At 43.0% G+C, this 16,091-nt stretch overlaps 1 protein-coding gene across 1 annotated transcript in view; it reads right to left on the minus strand.

Annotated features, from left to right (window-relative positions):
* Positions 1-11,086, minus strand: part of LOC139304376 (collagen alpha-1(XXI) chain) — a 56,312-nt gene extending 45,226 nt beyond the window's left edge. Inside the window, exons 1-6 of the mRNA XM_070928304.1 lie at positions 11,044-11,086; positions 4,303-4,422; positions 4,018-4,154; positions 3,701-3,820; positions 2,055-2,171; positions 1,580-1,766 (exon numbers count right to left, since the gene is read on the minus strand). Of these exons, the coding sequence (XP_070784405.1) occupies positions 1,580-1,766; positions 2,055-2,171; positions 3,701-3,820; positions 4,018-4,154; positions 4,303-4,381 (640 nt within the window). The 5' untranslated portion in view covers positions 4,382-4,422; positions 11,044-11,086. The remainder of the gene's footprint in view (positions 1-1,579; positions 1,767-2,054; positions 2,172-3,700; positions 3,821-4,017; positions 4,155-4,302; positions 4,423-11,043) is intronic.
* Positions 11,087-16,091: the final 5,005 nt, after the last annotated feature.

A 16,091-nucleotide genomic window follows, 5' to 3' on the forward strand; every position in this document is an offset into this window, starting at 1 on the left:
CTATGTTATTTAGTGGTTTACTGATTTGTATCTTTGTATCTGACAACACAAGGCAATTTAATTTACTTTTTTGTTGTTGAGGGTAAAGCTAGAGTAGGCAATATTATTTCATTACAATTTTGGTTGAAATGTCACTAACAATATTTAATTGAAGGGTTCCTTTAAAAATGTGTCTTATTTAGTCTGTATAGTTTTGTTTTGTTTTTTTTAAACTGGACGCCGTCTGAATCAAACGACCCATCACTAACTAGCCAATCACAGAGACTCAAAAATGTGCAAAAATGGGAACAAAAATTCTATGGGTTCCGGGTCTTGATTCCTGTTCCTGGCACTGTTGTTTCTTACCTCTGAGTCAGGCATAACTAGCCGAGTAGAACAGTCTGACACACAGCCTTGACAATTTATTATAATACTGTTAACCTTTTGAAGGTGAGTCAAATGTTCCATCACCTTTCAGCCGCGCCAACTCCGCACAGGAAAATATCCTGCTCTTGCTTCAGCTGGTACGTTTTCAGTTCGCAAAAAGGGGTTTATCAGAGCTTTTTTATTTTTGCTGTGCCATAAAACCAAAACAATTAGCTAAAAGTAGCTAACAGCGACCTCTTTCACATTACCTTCTGTAGCAAATTGTGACTATGGAAGCTGGTATGTTTTCGACTTCCTTCAGCAGCTACAATAGCATTAGCTGCTAACTGTCCATTTGCTGTTTGGTGAAGTGTAGTTCGCAAAAAGGGGTTTATCAGAGTTTTTTTTTTGCTGTGGAATAAAACCAAAACAATTAGCTAAAAGTGGCTAACTGCAACCTCTTTCACATTACCTTCTGTAGCAAATTGTGAATATGGAAGCTAATAGGCTAAATGAGAAGAAACTTCTGCCAATTCCAGAGATTTCGGTTCCATTAACAAAATTGCACCTGCCAATGCTACCAATACAGCTCAGTCAGTCACAACATCATAAAAGTAATAGGTTTACAAAGTGGGATGAGCTATTTTAGGCGTACAAACCTGGGTACATAAAAACATTGGGGTAAAAGTTACCCACAACCCCATATGTGCATTTCGGCAAGAAGCATCCAATAGAGATGCTTTTTGAGATTTAATAATCCGCTGCTAGCGGCGGGCTGAGGGTGAGATTAAAAAAAATGATTTTTACAATCTCCAGCTCAAACCAGGTCACTTTTAATTTTTGGGTCAAGTTTTAGGTGACTTTAACAACTATGCCACCGCCTGTTAGTTCCCAACTGCGACGACGAAGCGGTTTGAATTCTCTACCCCTCTAGTTCGCGTCAAACTGACAGACACAACATGACCTCTCAGAAACAAAGTTGAAATAATGAAAGTAGTGGCCGTAACATAAACCTATATGATTGTTATATCATCTGGGAGAGTCCTGCGTTTCTATGTTAAGTAACACTGAGGTTATCAAGTTAACAGTTTGAGAGGAGAACACACAGAATGGGGGAAAACACTTCCACAACCAGCGGCCGCTCCCGTTTCGCAACTCTATACCACACAGCCTGCAGAATTGAGAAAATACTTAATAAACAAGCCAAGGAGATAGATAAACTACATATACTGACCTTCACAGAGCTTTTGCTCCATGGAGTCTCGGATTCGGTCAATGGTGGTGTAATCTTCGGCATACAGGACATAGGTGGATGATGGTTTATTGGCGATGGATACCAACTCCGAGGTGGTGATCTCACTGCCAACTCCCACAGCAAACACTGTAATGCCCTGAGCTCGTGCCTCCATACTGGCGTCCACCTAAAGAAACATAGACATATGTGCCTCTCATGGTTAAGAGGCTTTCCAATTAGGCCTCTGACAGAGGGTTCATGCAAGAGGAACAGAACCACAAAAATACAACAAACATGACAGCTTTCATAGAAAGTGTGGCTATCTAATGCCAGATGGTGTTTTCTTGTTCAGGTTATATTCTTCTTTCTTATATTCTTTTTTTCTCCACACTGATAATTCTCAAGTTCCTTGACACTGCCACTGTGATTTAGTGGCCATCCAAATAAACTTGAACATTGCAAAGTGACCATTTACCACGTCATCCTGAGATTTGCCATCAGTAACCACCACAGCAATGCGGTTCTTGACCTGCCTGGCTCTTTGGGAGGAGGAGAAGACGTGGTCCACGGCGAACTTGATGGCCCTGCCAGTCTGCAAAACAGTCAGAAAACAGTGATGGCCTGGTGGAGTGGTGAAAAACGCCACCATGCCGTGAGGGGACTAGTATGTTCACCAGCTCCCATCACATCCGAGTGCAAATTAAATTGTACAAACATATAAAATCTTAATCTTATAAAATCTTATAAAATTTTAAATCTCTGTGGGGGAAAAACAAGCAAATAGCAGCAGATTACAACAGGATACCGCAGACAAGCCATCAACTAAAATTCAGAATTCATAGGGATGGATATGTATTTATATATTTTTTTTAAGTACAGCAAACCAAAGCGTGTTTATTGACCATTTCTGTGCTTGTGGGGTTGCTACATGTTGGCACCCTTGGGCCTGCCTAAGTGTAGTCTGCCTCTCCATAAGCAGCCTCAGCCATCGCCACTTTATTAGTTTCTTGTTTTTTGATGGAGCACTGGAAGTAGTGAAGATGTTTATAGGACATTTTATGGTTTTATTCTTCCACTACCCTACTGCATGCATGTTGTTGGCCTAAATAGCACGCGCTAACAAGCTAAATCTAGTAGCATTGAGCTTGCTAGCTTATGAGAGGAAGGGGCTATGTGATTGGCTGAAAGGTGAGAGGGTGGTGACAACACCACTGCCAATGTTATTATATATTAAGTGTTGAAATGAAAACAGACTTGAAAAAGGGCACAAAAATGTCTATTGTTATGAAAATGAGAAGGATGAACTAACATGTCACAATCATTAAGTTAAGTTTGAATAACTTCTTAAATCGTGTCACGCTATTAATTTATCCATGTGATATTTAAATCGTAATTATTTACTTAATCTGACATTTGGGGTTCCATGGTCATAAACCCTTATCAGCTTCCAACCCATGAACACTGCCAAGCTGTTTTAGAGGGCAAACTTTAAAACAAAAAACAACTCAATTGTCTCCGTACATTTTAAATATCCACAGTGAAATGAATGTGATTTATTCATCCATAATAAACTTTGGTGGGTGAAGAGCAGGGGGCCTATTTTCCACCAGGGCAAGCAGCAGAAGCAACAGAATTGAGTTTTTCTGACCTTTTTTGCTTTTTTAAAGTTGATTTTACAACTTTTACTGTGAAAAAAAAAAGACAAGCATACCTTGATCATCGGTGTCCTAGAGGTGAAGCCTACCTATATCTTAGTTCTTGAGGAGCTCACTGGACCCGCTAAAACCACGGACTTTGAAATCAGTAACGTGCAGCTGGCAGAAGGGGAGGAGAATGGCGTCTGAAATAGTCGCCAGACTTATCCCAACAGCCTACATCCGGTGAGCCAGACTGGTATTTTATAGACGAAAAGTTTCAGAACCGTGCCTGTTTTCTGGCGCAAAGTCACGGCAAAACCAATTTGGTGATTGTGTTGATGACAAACGGCAAACTAAATAATCGGCGGAATAGAGAAATGCTTAAATTGCAAGTAGCTATTTTAATTAAAAACTCTCCAAACAATGGATGCGCTTAAATCTGCATCTCAAGATCAGCTGTAAAGAGAAAAACATGCTGTCCTGCCTGTGTGTTTCCTCCCAGGTAGGTGATGCTCCGTATGGCCTGGATGAGCTCTGCTCCACCCTGGTGTTTCCCCAGAGGGATCTCCAGACGAGGAGTGTCGCTGTACTGAATCACGGCCACCTACAGCAGACACAAAGCAAACTCATGTAGGTGGAGCGCAGACTTGCTGATACTCTGCGGCACTCAGAATGTTTTTTGGCTACTGTGGGTACTGACATGACTCCAGACTCCATAGGTTTAACGGAAAATTGGTGCAAAATGCGAATGGAGATGACAGTTCATGCTCCGCACACACGGTATAATGTGGTCTATACTACCTGTGTGTAGTGGGAACTGATGTCAAATTGGCTGGTGATGTTGATAAGCCACTGCTTGGCCGTGTCGAAGTCAGAGAAGCCAACACTCCATGAGCCGTCAACAATATAGACCAGGTCGTTTACAGCTGTGCTGCAGCCTACACACACACACACACACACACACACACACAGTGATCAAAAAGAAATATCTTAAACATACAAACTATCTAATCTATGTGATGTAAATATATTGTCTCAAACCAAGTGAGGCCGTAACAACAGAGTCCTGCTGGTGTTGGGCCCTACCTGCTCGGACATCGTCCTCCTCTGCAGCCTCCAGGGTTGTCAGCAGCAATATTGCATTCCATAATGACCACAGCAACATGGCTTCCCGTAGGAGAGCGGCCCACCTCGGTCCGGTCCAACCTGGCAAAATCAGTGATGAAATCAACAACGGTGACAGCTGATTTCTGTGAGCTCCCCCGATCCTTTGCCCGCACCAATTTGCTGTGGTTATATTCGCGACACCCAGATTGTGATTATGTATTTGACCTTTCGTCTGGCAAAAATGCCCACTTGTACAGGGAGAGCATTACAATCTAATCATGGTCCCCACAAGCCGCAATGTCCACATTGCACAGAAAATATCTCATTCAATCTTCCAAGGACATAACTCTTTTTATTCTACTGACCCGTGGTGCCTCCCACGAGACATATTGTAGCGCCACTAGCGGTAAGGCTCTACAAATAGTAAAAATCCTGGGCATTTGCTTGGTCCTCCCTACACTTTGATGTTCCTGGGCATAATACACATTGTGTCCTCTAGGAGCCACTAGGGAGTCCGTTTCCACCCCAGGAACCATTTTAGTAACTCACATTTTTATTATCAACGCAGGACGGTTCTGATTAGACAAACAAAGACGAATTGTGCTCTGCTTCATTCATTCACACAGTAAGCAGCCTGCAGCGGCTGTCAAGTGAATCATCATTGGGAACGTGGGCGAGACATTCCTTTTGATGCTGAATTGACAATAGGACAATACGATATGCAGTTTGACTTGACTGGGTGTGTAAAATGAGTGAGACAGTGAGTGAAGACGTTTCACTATCTGTTGCACTATCAATTAGAGGCTTGTGCTAAAGCTTGTCTCCAGACCAAAGACTTTGTGACACACAAATACACACACATCATAATACAATGAATTAGAGGGACTCTTTGAAAGGGCAATGAACAGACTGTGTTGCAACATCGAGTTGACACATGACAGCAGACTGCGTTGTGAAATCACATCTCTCAACTCCCTTTCCCTCTCCACTGTGCCTCCGTCCTTCCTTCCTTCCTTCCTTCCTTCCTTCCCCGTGTAACACTTTTGCGAATCTCTTCATGTTGTGCCGTGCGACATACGGTCTAATAGTGTGTTTTCTGCGGCGCTCACCCTGTGTTCATTTCACAGCGCAAACATGGTTCCTGCCGACCGCAAGGCCGGGCCGGCGAAAATAACAACGTGCGCACTATGCTGGAAGGATGGGGAAACAGAAATATAAACATGGCAGAGGGCTGCAGTGTGCTGGCAGAGGCTTTAAAGAGAGGGGAGGATCAGTCAGCTGAGGAGAGTGCAGCTACCACAACCTTGTCTCCTCCCAGCTCCCGTAAGCCCCATGTCTTTTTTCTCTTTCTCTCTCTTGTTTGACTTGCTGATCGAGATATGGAACCAATGCCCCACCCACCCACCTACTCCTGGCGCCTTCATTTTGATCTCAACTACACACCTGTGAAGTTTTGTGACCGCATCTTGCACAGTTGTGTCCACAGACAGACAGACAGTCATATAAACACTTGGCAAAGCACTGAAAACCTCTTCTCTGGTGGCTCAGCTACAGTTGGTGTCCCCCAGGACCACATTTTGCCATGGTGACACACACACACACACGGACTCACAAGGTGAGGACAATACCAGTCGCACGCTGTCGCGACTGGTAATGAATAAATCTTTTCAGTGCAGTTTCCTGCTTATAGAAAGTGCATTAACAATATCAATATCATATAACTGATATAGCTAATAGCTAACATGTTTTGCATTACATTACTTTGCATCTGCTTTACTAGCTATATACCTACAGCCTACAATAAAGGCATCACAGTGTCCCAGTCAACATGCACATGTGCGCTCCACATAAATTACATGTGGGTACCATGTGGGCCCCGCAAGGCCTAAATATGGACTACGAGAGTTCAGTAACATGGGTCCAACATGGCAAGCCCTTGTGGGTTGACTGTTTGGGCCTCTTCTGGGTTTCATGTGGGGGGGGGGACATTTTATGAAAGGGTCCCTTTTGATAGGCATTACTTTAAAGTGAGCGAAGCTTTCTTAATCGCTGGTGAATTTAATCAGGTTGATGAATTAGGCCAGTTTCACCAAACCAAGCTATAAGATGAGTTACTGTGACAGAGATCCGGAAGGGACCCCTGGACCCTCTTTAGTGGTGTTGTCTAACAGCATGAACAATGGGTGTGATTACTGACAATGTCTGAAGACTGAATGGCAACACATTCTCACATTCTGACTATAAGATTTAGGTCATATTTGCCAAAAAAAAAGAAATGCTAAGACTATGCCTGATTAACATCTCTGTCACTTTCTTTTAGTTTGGTTGTACCTGATAGAGTGGGAGTTAGTGGTTACACCTTTATCTTTCCTTATTGGTTCATGTAGTTTGGTGACCTCATATAATTCCAGAGCAGAGGTTGCTAATCAGCAAGAACAGGTGAGAACACCTGTGTGGGTGTGCAGGGGATGAAGCCCAAAGCAGTCAGCAAGTCCTGTCACAATGGACCTTACATTTTCAGACATAGGTGCAACTGATATTGTTAGGATTTTCAATTTATTGTGTTGTCCTGCCAATAGGGATGCCTAACGGTGGCCAACGAGGGCAAAGGAGCTACAATATTTCCATTAGGAGGAATGTGCTGCGGCTTCAGAAACGGTGCAAATCCAAAAACACACAAACCTCCGAAAACAAAATGCAACAGAATAACGCTGCATATCCAGTCAACGCAGCGGAAGTACTTCGGCCTCTCGCCCAGAGAGAGAGGAGTTTTCCATCGTCTTTTGCTTCGACCGGAGGTCTTTTAGTGACGCCATCTCGTTGTGTCACCAACCAGCGAGCTCACATTCACACAGCAGCACCCACTTGCATTCTCATTTTTATGGAAATTTGCACCAAAACGTGGGAATCGGAAATTTGACTAATGATGGTAAGACAAACTTTTTCTCCAATGGTCGGCTTTATGGTGGGCTCCAAACATACTCTACATTCTGTGGATGTTGTAAATCAATCCATCCAGACCTCTGTGCCAATACAGGTATCCTCAGGTATCGGACGAAGACCAGGACAACAAACGTTACCTAATGACACTTTACATATAGAGCAGGTCTAAACGGTACAACTTTATAAGTTTATCATTTCCGCAATATGTATACGCCATTCACAGTTCTTTCCTTTGATTTCCATTTGAAGCCTTTTGGCTGTGAGGCCACAGTGAGTCACACTGAGACAGCACGTCACTGGGGACCGTTTCAAACCGTTCACTATTTCTAAAAGTGTCTCCACCAGGATCCTCAAAAGGACCCCCCCCCCCCCCCCCCCCCCTCTTCCTCAGATCCGTCTTTACATCCTTTCCTCTGTTCCTCGCTCTTTCATTTTAAAGCCCGTTAGTCATTACAGGCACACTGTGTGGATAGGTGGGTAGTGAGCATGAATTCCTCCAGACCTCACTCTACATTTGGCGAGGCAGAAGTGCAGCACACCGACCACATCAACCGCCTCCACTGGCCTCAGCATCACAGAACATTCCTTGTGCACAGATGTTGCTGGGATTGCTCAGCGCCTTTGGTTGGTTTACTGTAGAGAGCAATTCCAGCCCTGCCATATATTCCTTACATAGAATATCATTTGGTCATAGCAATAAATAATGAGATACAGGTCTGGCAGGATATTATTTTAGATTATAGATTACAGTGTTTGTGCATGTTGAAGCCTGTAAGTTATATATTTTACTTAACTACCGTACTGACCATTTTCCCAAGCATGTTATGTATTTTGTTTTTCTTTTTACATTTTGAATGTGATTTTACAACTTACTAGTCATTGCTTTCCATTGGTCCTAGTCACTGCGTTTAAGTAATCCATTATTACGTGATTTTTGTTGTCATACACTATGCTCATTATCATTGCATAGTCGTGCAGCTGAAAGCGCAGATTCACAGGGCCTTCAGTTACTTATAATGCAATGCTTCTATAACTGCAGACGTGATGAATGGGATGAATTTTTATGCCTCTAGAAGAGTGAAATGAAGTGACCCCAATGTCTGTTTGAAAGATGAGCGAAATGCAACAAGAAATCAGCAGTGAATGCTTTGGTAAATGGTTGGCAATAAGTATGTTTCCATCCGCCTGTTTTGATGCACATTTTTGATGCATTTAAAAAAAAAAAAAAAAACAGAAACTAAACGCAATGGAAACAGAGTTAGTGAATAAATCATGGCATGAAGCATGTGGCTGAAACGTCACTCATCACTGAAGTGACGAAGACATCCGATCTGTGTGGAGCGATGAAGAGACTGTAACCTTCCTCACATTAATACATGAAACTAACTGAAATATCATGTTTCCGTCACAGTTTCCACACAATTTTACATTTTTTTTTGACATTTGACATTCTTTTAAGTACGTCATTGCGCCGTCTCCTTTTGCGATGGTTTAGTGGCACTCGACTTAAGAATTAGCTCCCAGTGCGCCCAACTTCTAACAGAGTGCTGCAGGAATGAGTCCCAAAACCCGGAAATGAGTTAGCATTTTTACACTTCCGGTTCCTTCGTCTCGAAGTCAATGGGCTTTTTTTGAATGGGTTTTTGGTTAGATGCCTTAAGTAAGGTCTGTGGTTACACACAAGCTTAAGAGGTTTTCATGTCGTGTTCTACGACATAAAAGAAATAGATCAGATACCCCAGTCGTGAATTTTGAAGCTTTTATGTGTCTTAAAAATGGCGGTGGCTAACAAGTGGCTAAATGAGACTATAGAAGTTTTCACGGACATTAACGTCTTCATGCCGAACACGGAAAGTCATCTACTCATACTACATCTATCTATATTCTCTTAAAAGTGAAGCTTAGCGGTGGTGACGTTGAAGTAATGCGACCGTGATGTAGTTTGTTTATAGCCTAACGTTAGCTTTTTACTTTTACTACACTTCAAAAATCATGGTGTTCTTTAGTGACGATTATCTTGCTGAGCAAAACGTGTAAGTATCATAAACTTTTGTTTTGCCACTGAGTTTATTTTCTGCAATAATCCAAAATCCCATGGAGAAATCCCATTGGCTTTTTGTCGAGGGAACCAGGGCGATGCTAACTTCCGGGTTTGCCAACAAAAATATGTCATCCCTGCAACAACTCTATAGTGGCAACTGTAGTGAGTAGTTTCTGTTAAATTCTGTTTAAACTTACACTACATTTAGATGGAATTTAGAGTAGTGACGTCATGTAAGCGTCCATCATGTTGAAGTGTCCTTGAGCAAGACACTGAACCCTAAGTTGCTCCTGATGGAGACCAGCTCCGTCGCCATTGGTGTGTGAATGGGTGAATGAGACTTAGCTGTAAAGCGCTTTGGGAACCGTGAAGGTTGAAAGGCGCTATATAAGTGCGATCATTTACCATTTATCTATGCAGGTTTTAGGGGTGAAGTCAAATGTATAATTTGTGTTACCCAGCAGCAGGTTGTTTTTTTCAAAGGTATTTTTGTGATCTCACAGATGTCTACTGCGCGCCCGGAAGAGTTAAATGTTTGCCCAGGGTTAAACCCAATATTTCTACAGACTCGCTCGGCCTGCCATAGCTAGTGCGGCAGAGCAGAGTGGAGTGGGAAACATTTCAAAGTTATGATTGCCGAAAGAGCAGATCTCTGCTGGATGACGGGTGAAAAGAATTTTCTCCTAAGGTTTGTGGAGGGAACAATATGTGACCAAATCACCGGGATAACGTAGGCAGTGCTGGGTTCACATATAGGGGAACAAAAACATTCTAAAATGCAACGGTAGTCCAAATAGAGAAAAGTCAAAGTCCGAGAACTGACTCAGTCATGCCGGTTGCACAGCAATATCTACCTAAAGTTTACAACTGTGTCTGAAGGGTATGTTTTATTCCTTATGAATTGTACTTTTCCTTTGGAGGAGGAAGGCGGTGTTACTTCTTCTTTCAAACTCTACATACATAGTCAGTCTCTCCTGAAGGTATTCAATGGCACGAATGACTCCCATTCCAAGGCAAAAATAACTCCAGTGACCAAAGTATTTTAGCTGCCATATAAAAACCTCTTGATGACAGATAATAGGTGACTACTTCTGCAGACTATACTTTTCTGACGTTCAGCAATGAAATGATCTTTACATGATGAAACTACATTGACTACCTTGAGTGCCATCACACACACACACACACACCTTCTGCATCATTTCCAGTTCGCTCAGGAGTTGTACATGCAGCAATTAGGATGGAAGGACCAGGTTATTTCAGGTTACAGACTTAAGTAACAGGATAACTTTGAAACGCCAAGAGACACACAGAGAGAGACTGGTGCCTTGCACTAAGGCAGAGGACCTCGCTGACCCATAATCACAGAGGGCGATGTATGCAGTTACACTGTATATTTAGCTTGTCTTCTCATTGTCCTGATGGCGGGTCACTTGTGGCCAAACCAAACCCATGCCATGGTAACATCAAGTTTGGAAAAGGCTACTAAAAACAGCAATGATACATGTATGCATAGGCGGACCATATATACAGCCGCAGATTAACAACCACTACAAACAACCAGCAACGACAATAGAGTTCATTTATATTCTCTAAAAATAAAAAAAATTTAAAAAGACGTTTGTAACCCTGTCTCTGCATGACTAACATCACTTTACAGTGATTAGTAAAACATATACATCGCAAAACATGATCTCAGCCTGAACAGATGTGTGTCCAGCGGTTGGCAGACTCACCCTCCACAGAAGTCCCTCCACAGAGCAGCAGAGACGTGATGACAGGGCCTTACCTACCTTTCTCTTCCAGCTGCAAGCAGCAATAATGAATGCCACTTTGTTTCCCGGAGAAAGTGGAGAGAGTGAAGCCCTGACTTGGTAGTGACAGTCCTCCCTCTGGTTGGCAGAGGGAGTGGTGGGAGTGTCAGGGCAGCCTTTATAAATCGTGGCTAGCTTCGCCACAGAATGTGACACTACAGAGACCAGTGTGGACCTAATGTGGATTTACACACACACACACACACACACACACACACACACAGATGTGTGGACTGGCCACAGTGTGAAAATGCATCAGTGTTTGTGTGTGTAAGGGATCATATTGAATCACTGCTAACATATGCCATGTCGTTTCATATCATACACAGACTGAGAGATGCATTTAGAGGTCAGAATACCAGGTTTGAGACTAACTAACCCAGCGGCATGCTCTTATTTTGAAATCCCAGGATCAGGTGTGATCGGTAGTCAAACGATAAACTGGAGCAGGGCTGCATGTTTTGTTTTTTTACTGCAGCTGTGCAGGAATGTCATTCAATTACAGGTTAAAGAAGCCCTGTGGCAAGAGATGAAACAGCCTCTGTGGCACACGTTGGACCTCTGCGCTGCGCTGTGCACTGTAAGCAATGATTCAGCCATTACCCGCTCAAAAGCCATTAAATAACATGGGGCAAATAGAAATGCATTGTGTTCACATCATTTGCATGTTCCGTTGCATCTGGAGTTTCCTGGTTCTTGCTGCGTGTTAAATAGCAGAACATTCTTAGCAGCCTTGAATCTGTTTTTTCTCCAGCTGACACCTTTAACATTTGTTTGTAAAAATATTTCTCTTCTTTTTTTTCTATTAAAGGTTTATCTTTCTCTGATTTCTCAGTCACCCCCATGTTCTCTTCTGGTTAATAACGTTGTTTTATTGGTGCCTCTGAGGAAAGAAGCAGCTGTATCTGAAAGTGAGTTTGTGGACGGAGTACAAGGGTTCGGTCATGATCCAGATAACTTTGAATGATAATTGCTTTGATATTTTTCTTATTGTCAACAAATCCCACGAAAGACCCAAACCAACAGTGAGTGTATTCCTACAGACAGGTATTGTGTGTGTGTGTATCACAGTCTGACATATCTTCATCCTCTGCGCCATAAAAACTATTAAAAACACATCAATGAGCCACACTGTTGCACTGGGTGAAATGTTCTCTCATCACCATGAACACACACACTGTAGTTTATTTGGACTCAGTCCCACACACGCCGTCCTGCTGCCCCAAATACTCACTAGAGCACCAAATGTGGATTAATCCGCCAATGAAAACAGTCCCAACGAATGTAATATTTATTTATTCTAATCTTTTTGAGTAACATTTACCAAGAACTACAGTGCCCAGGTGTTTGGGAAATGACTGAACTTAAAGATTCAAAGTATGAATCTGTGACCCATTTTTAAAAGATTTCCATCTTCAGAAGGAACCAGTGGACGGTTTTGGTCTTGCATCCTGATTAGTTTCAAATCAGTCAAATCAAGCTAAAGGACCGGCGGCACCGCACAGTTTTAAAACAATGAGTTCATCCCTGAAGAACCAGTACTCAGATCTTAATTAAAAGTCCTGCAGTGAAGATATTGATGGTATGAACCGCTGGAAAGACCAAATCTAGCAACGGCTAACCAGGAGCCTTACTGCTAATGCGAACCGGACATTTCCTACTGCTGCAGCTTCTTCTTTAAAAGACGAGGCGAAACACGAGTTGACTTCTTTTTTTTATTTTGTTATGAAGTGGTCACAGGAAATGCATTCAATGTGTTCATCAGTGAGATCAGCACTGAAGAAGAGCTCCAGAAAGCAACTAACAAATAGTGAACAAATAGAATAGAATAGAATACTATAGAATAAAAGAACCCAAATGAAGTCAAATATTTTACAAGAGAAACAATAAAGCAGTTTATGAAACACATCAATGAGAAGCAGAGCAAAGAGCCCAGACAGTTTCAGCTTTAAAAAGACATGGGCAACATTTATTTGACTGAAAGAGATGCAGCAGCTCTTGGCACTGTGCTCACACAAGGACCAGGGACTCTGAACTGCCGATGCCCCCTGTTGGAGCGGCACGGCGAAGTTGTTCTCAGAGACCCTTATGATGATCCCTGTTACTGTTCCCTCAGCACTAGTTTAAAGCTTTGCTGTTGCCAGGGCACTTTCTGAGCTCCAAAAATAAATAAATGATAAAAAAAAAAGGTCAAAATATGTGCCTCCACTTCCTTTCCAAGCAGACCACACGAGAGGCTGGACGACACAGAGCTCCAAGTCTGTGTTTATTGCAGAGGAAGGCGAGGGGGAAGTGTCAGTACATTTCAGTTTGGGGTGCAGGGACAGTGTTGTTTTCCCTTTTCTTGCAGGAATTCAACTGGAATAGATTCACAATTCCACTGCATGTACCTGCTGTGTGTGTATCTACGTCGACATACTAAACACACTGCAGCGCATTCATCCTTTTTTTGTGTAACATCCAGGAGAAATTATGTAGAACCAACACAGCATGCTCTTTTAACTTGATGCTCTCATAGATGTCAAGGACAGACGAAACATTTCAGTCCAGAGAGTTAAAAAAGGCAGCTGATCCTCCAGCCTTTGGATCTGCATCTCACTGGGATTCTCTTGGCACCCTGGTTGTCTTTTCTTATCTCCTTGTATCTGACCTCCTGACCTCATGTGGAAGATGTAGTCAGGGAAAGGGGGGGGGGGGGGGGGGGGGGGGGGGGGGAGTCGTTTGACTATTCAGATCCAGTAGAGTAAGCAAACAGTCAAGCAGCCAGAGGAAGGAAAGCTGCACATAGCAACCTTTTCTTTGTAATGGCCACGTGTTTCCTTTAGAGGGCAGTATTGCCTAAATGAAAGTCACTTAAAAAAGAAAAAAACAATTTTAGACTGGTTTGCAACAGTCTTTTTTTTTTCTTTCCGTCGTTTTTTCATTTACTTAAAGAGGCAAAAATATTGATGTGCTTCTAAAATTCCACAGAAAATACTGAATGTGTTTCACCATGACCCTTTCTGTACAAAGACACACTGTAGGGATAATCTTCCTTATGACCCAGATGCTACATTATGGCTTGCTTATGTGCGCTTTTATGACACAAAGTGTAAAAAAAATCACATTCACAGTTCACACAGAACTGCTGGCACAAAGAAAAGGCATCACATCACTCCTGCTCTCAGGTCTCTGCACTGCTTACTTCCAAATTGAGGTTTGAGATCCATTTCAAGATTCTTGTTCTTGCCTGTAAATGTGTCCATGGACTTCCCCCTGGCTACTCAGATCCATAGAATTCGGAGGAACTCGTACAATTCAACGCTTCCTGTAGTTCTGGACCCAAACTGTGCAGGTCCCGGCCTCACATCAGCTAAAACTCACATGTTTAGTCTTGCTTTTATTTCGAATTTATTACTACTCCACACTACTGATCAGTCTCAGAGGATTGCAGTTATTAAGATGGTGATGGTGAAAGTGCTTATTGTATGTATGTACATACATACTGTATATTCATTATTTCTGTTTTACTTTACTCTTTTCATTTTTATTGTAAAGCAATATCAGCTTCATTTTGTGTATTTTGTTGTGGCATAACTGGGAGTTAAAGGCAAAGTGCCTGATGAAACTGAGCATCAGTCCCCCCCCCCACATGTGACGAAGTTGTCCACAGCAGCCCTGTACTCGTCCTCATCACCCTTACTGATACATCCAACTATTGCTGAGTGATCAGAAAACTTCTGAAGATGGCAGGTCTCTGTGCAGTAGCTGAAGTCCGTGGTGTAGATGGTGAAGAGGGAGGGAGAAATTACCACAAGTAACTGAAGTGGCACACAGAAAACCTGGAGCTGGGTAGTGCTATTCCAGCATAGGAGTCTCTGGGTCGATGGACATATAAAGGAAGGGGCTGCCATTTGCGAACTGCTGTGTGGACCCGAGGCGGTAGGGGAAAAGAGGGGCCCAACAGCTTTGGAGCTCCCTAACAGGTTCATTTGGCTGAACAACAACAAGAGACTTTTTTAAAACCCTCTACACCTCGGACTTCAGACACAACACTGTCAGTTGCCACATCCAGAAGTTCTCTGACGACACTGCCATCGTTGGATGTGTGTCTGAGGGGAACGACCTGGAATACAGGGAGGTCATCAGCGACTTTGTCAGCTGGTGTGAGCTCAACCAGCTTCACATCAACGCCAGCAAGACGAAGGAGATGATGATCGATTTCAGGAGGAAGTCATCCAGCATCACACCGGTGAACATCCAGGGTTTGGACATTGAGGTGGTAGAGAACTACAAATTCCTGGGTGTTCTCCTGAACAATAAACTGGACTGGTCTGACCACACTCAGGCCCTGTACAAGAAGGGTCAAAGCCGCCTCCACCTGCTGAGGAGGCTGAAGTCCTTCGGTGTGTGCAGGAAACTGCTCCGGACTTTTTATGACACTGTAGTAGCTTCGGCTATCTTTTATGCTGTGGTCTGCTGGGGGGGGGGGTCAGCACGGACAGGGACAGGAGGAGGCTCAATAGACTGATTAGGCGAGCCGGCTCTGTTCTGGACTGCCCGCTGGACTCCATTGAGGAGGTGGGGGAGAGGAGGATGTTAGCCAAGCTGACATCCATCATGGACAACACCTCTCACCCCCTGCATGAGACTGTGGGGGCCCTGAGCAGCTCCTTTAGCAGCAGACTGTTACACCCACGGTGTAAGAAGGAGCGCTACTGCAGGTCGTTCATTCCTATGGCTATAAGACTGTTTAACTGCACATAAATCTGCACAATTTGTACATACTTTATATTTTCCGTGTATATATTTATTTTTGTCCCCCATATTTTTTATATCTGTATTTATTATTTGTATATTGTTTTTCTTTTTAAAAAAATACTTCTAATTCTTATTGACACAGTGCTTGTCTGCTGTGTGTTTCTGCACCTTTCTGTCTTTGCTGCTGTGACTTGTAAATTTCCCCGCTGTGGGATTAATAAAGTCTAAGT

The sequence above is a fragment of the Enoplosus armatus genome, chromosome 21, assembly GCF_043641665.1.
Source record: "Enoplosus armatus isolate fEnoArm2 chromosome 21, fEnoArm2.hap1, whole genome shotgun sequence".
In the NCBI taxonomy this organism is placed as follows: Eukaryota; Metazoa; Chordata; class Actinopteri; order Centrarchiformes; family Enoplosidae; genus Enoplosus; species Enoplosus armatus.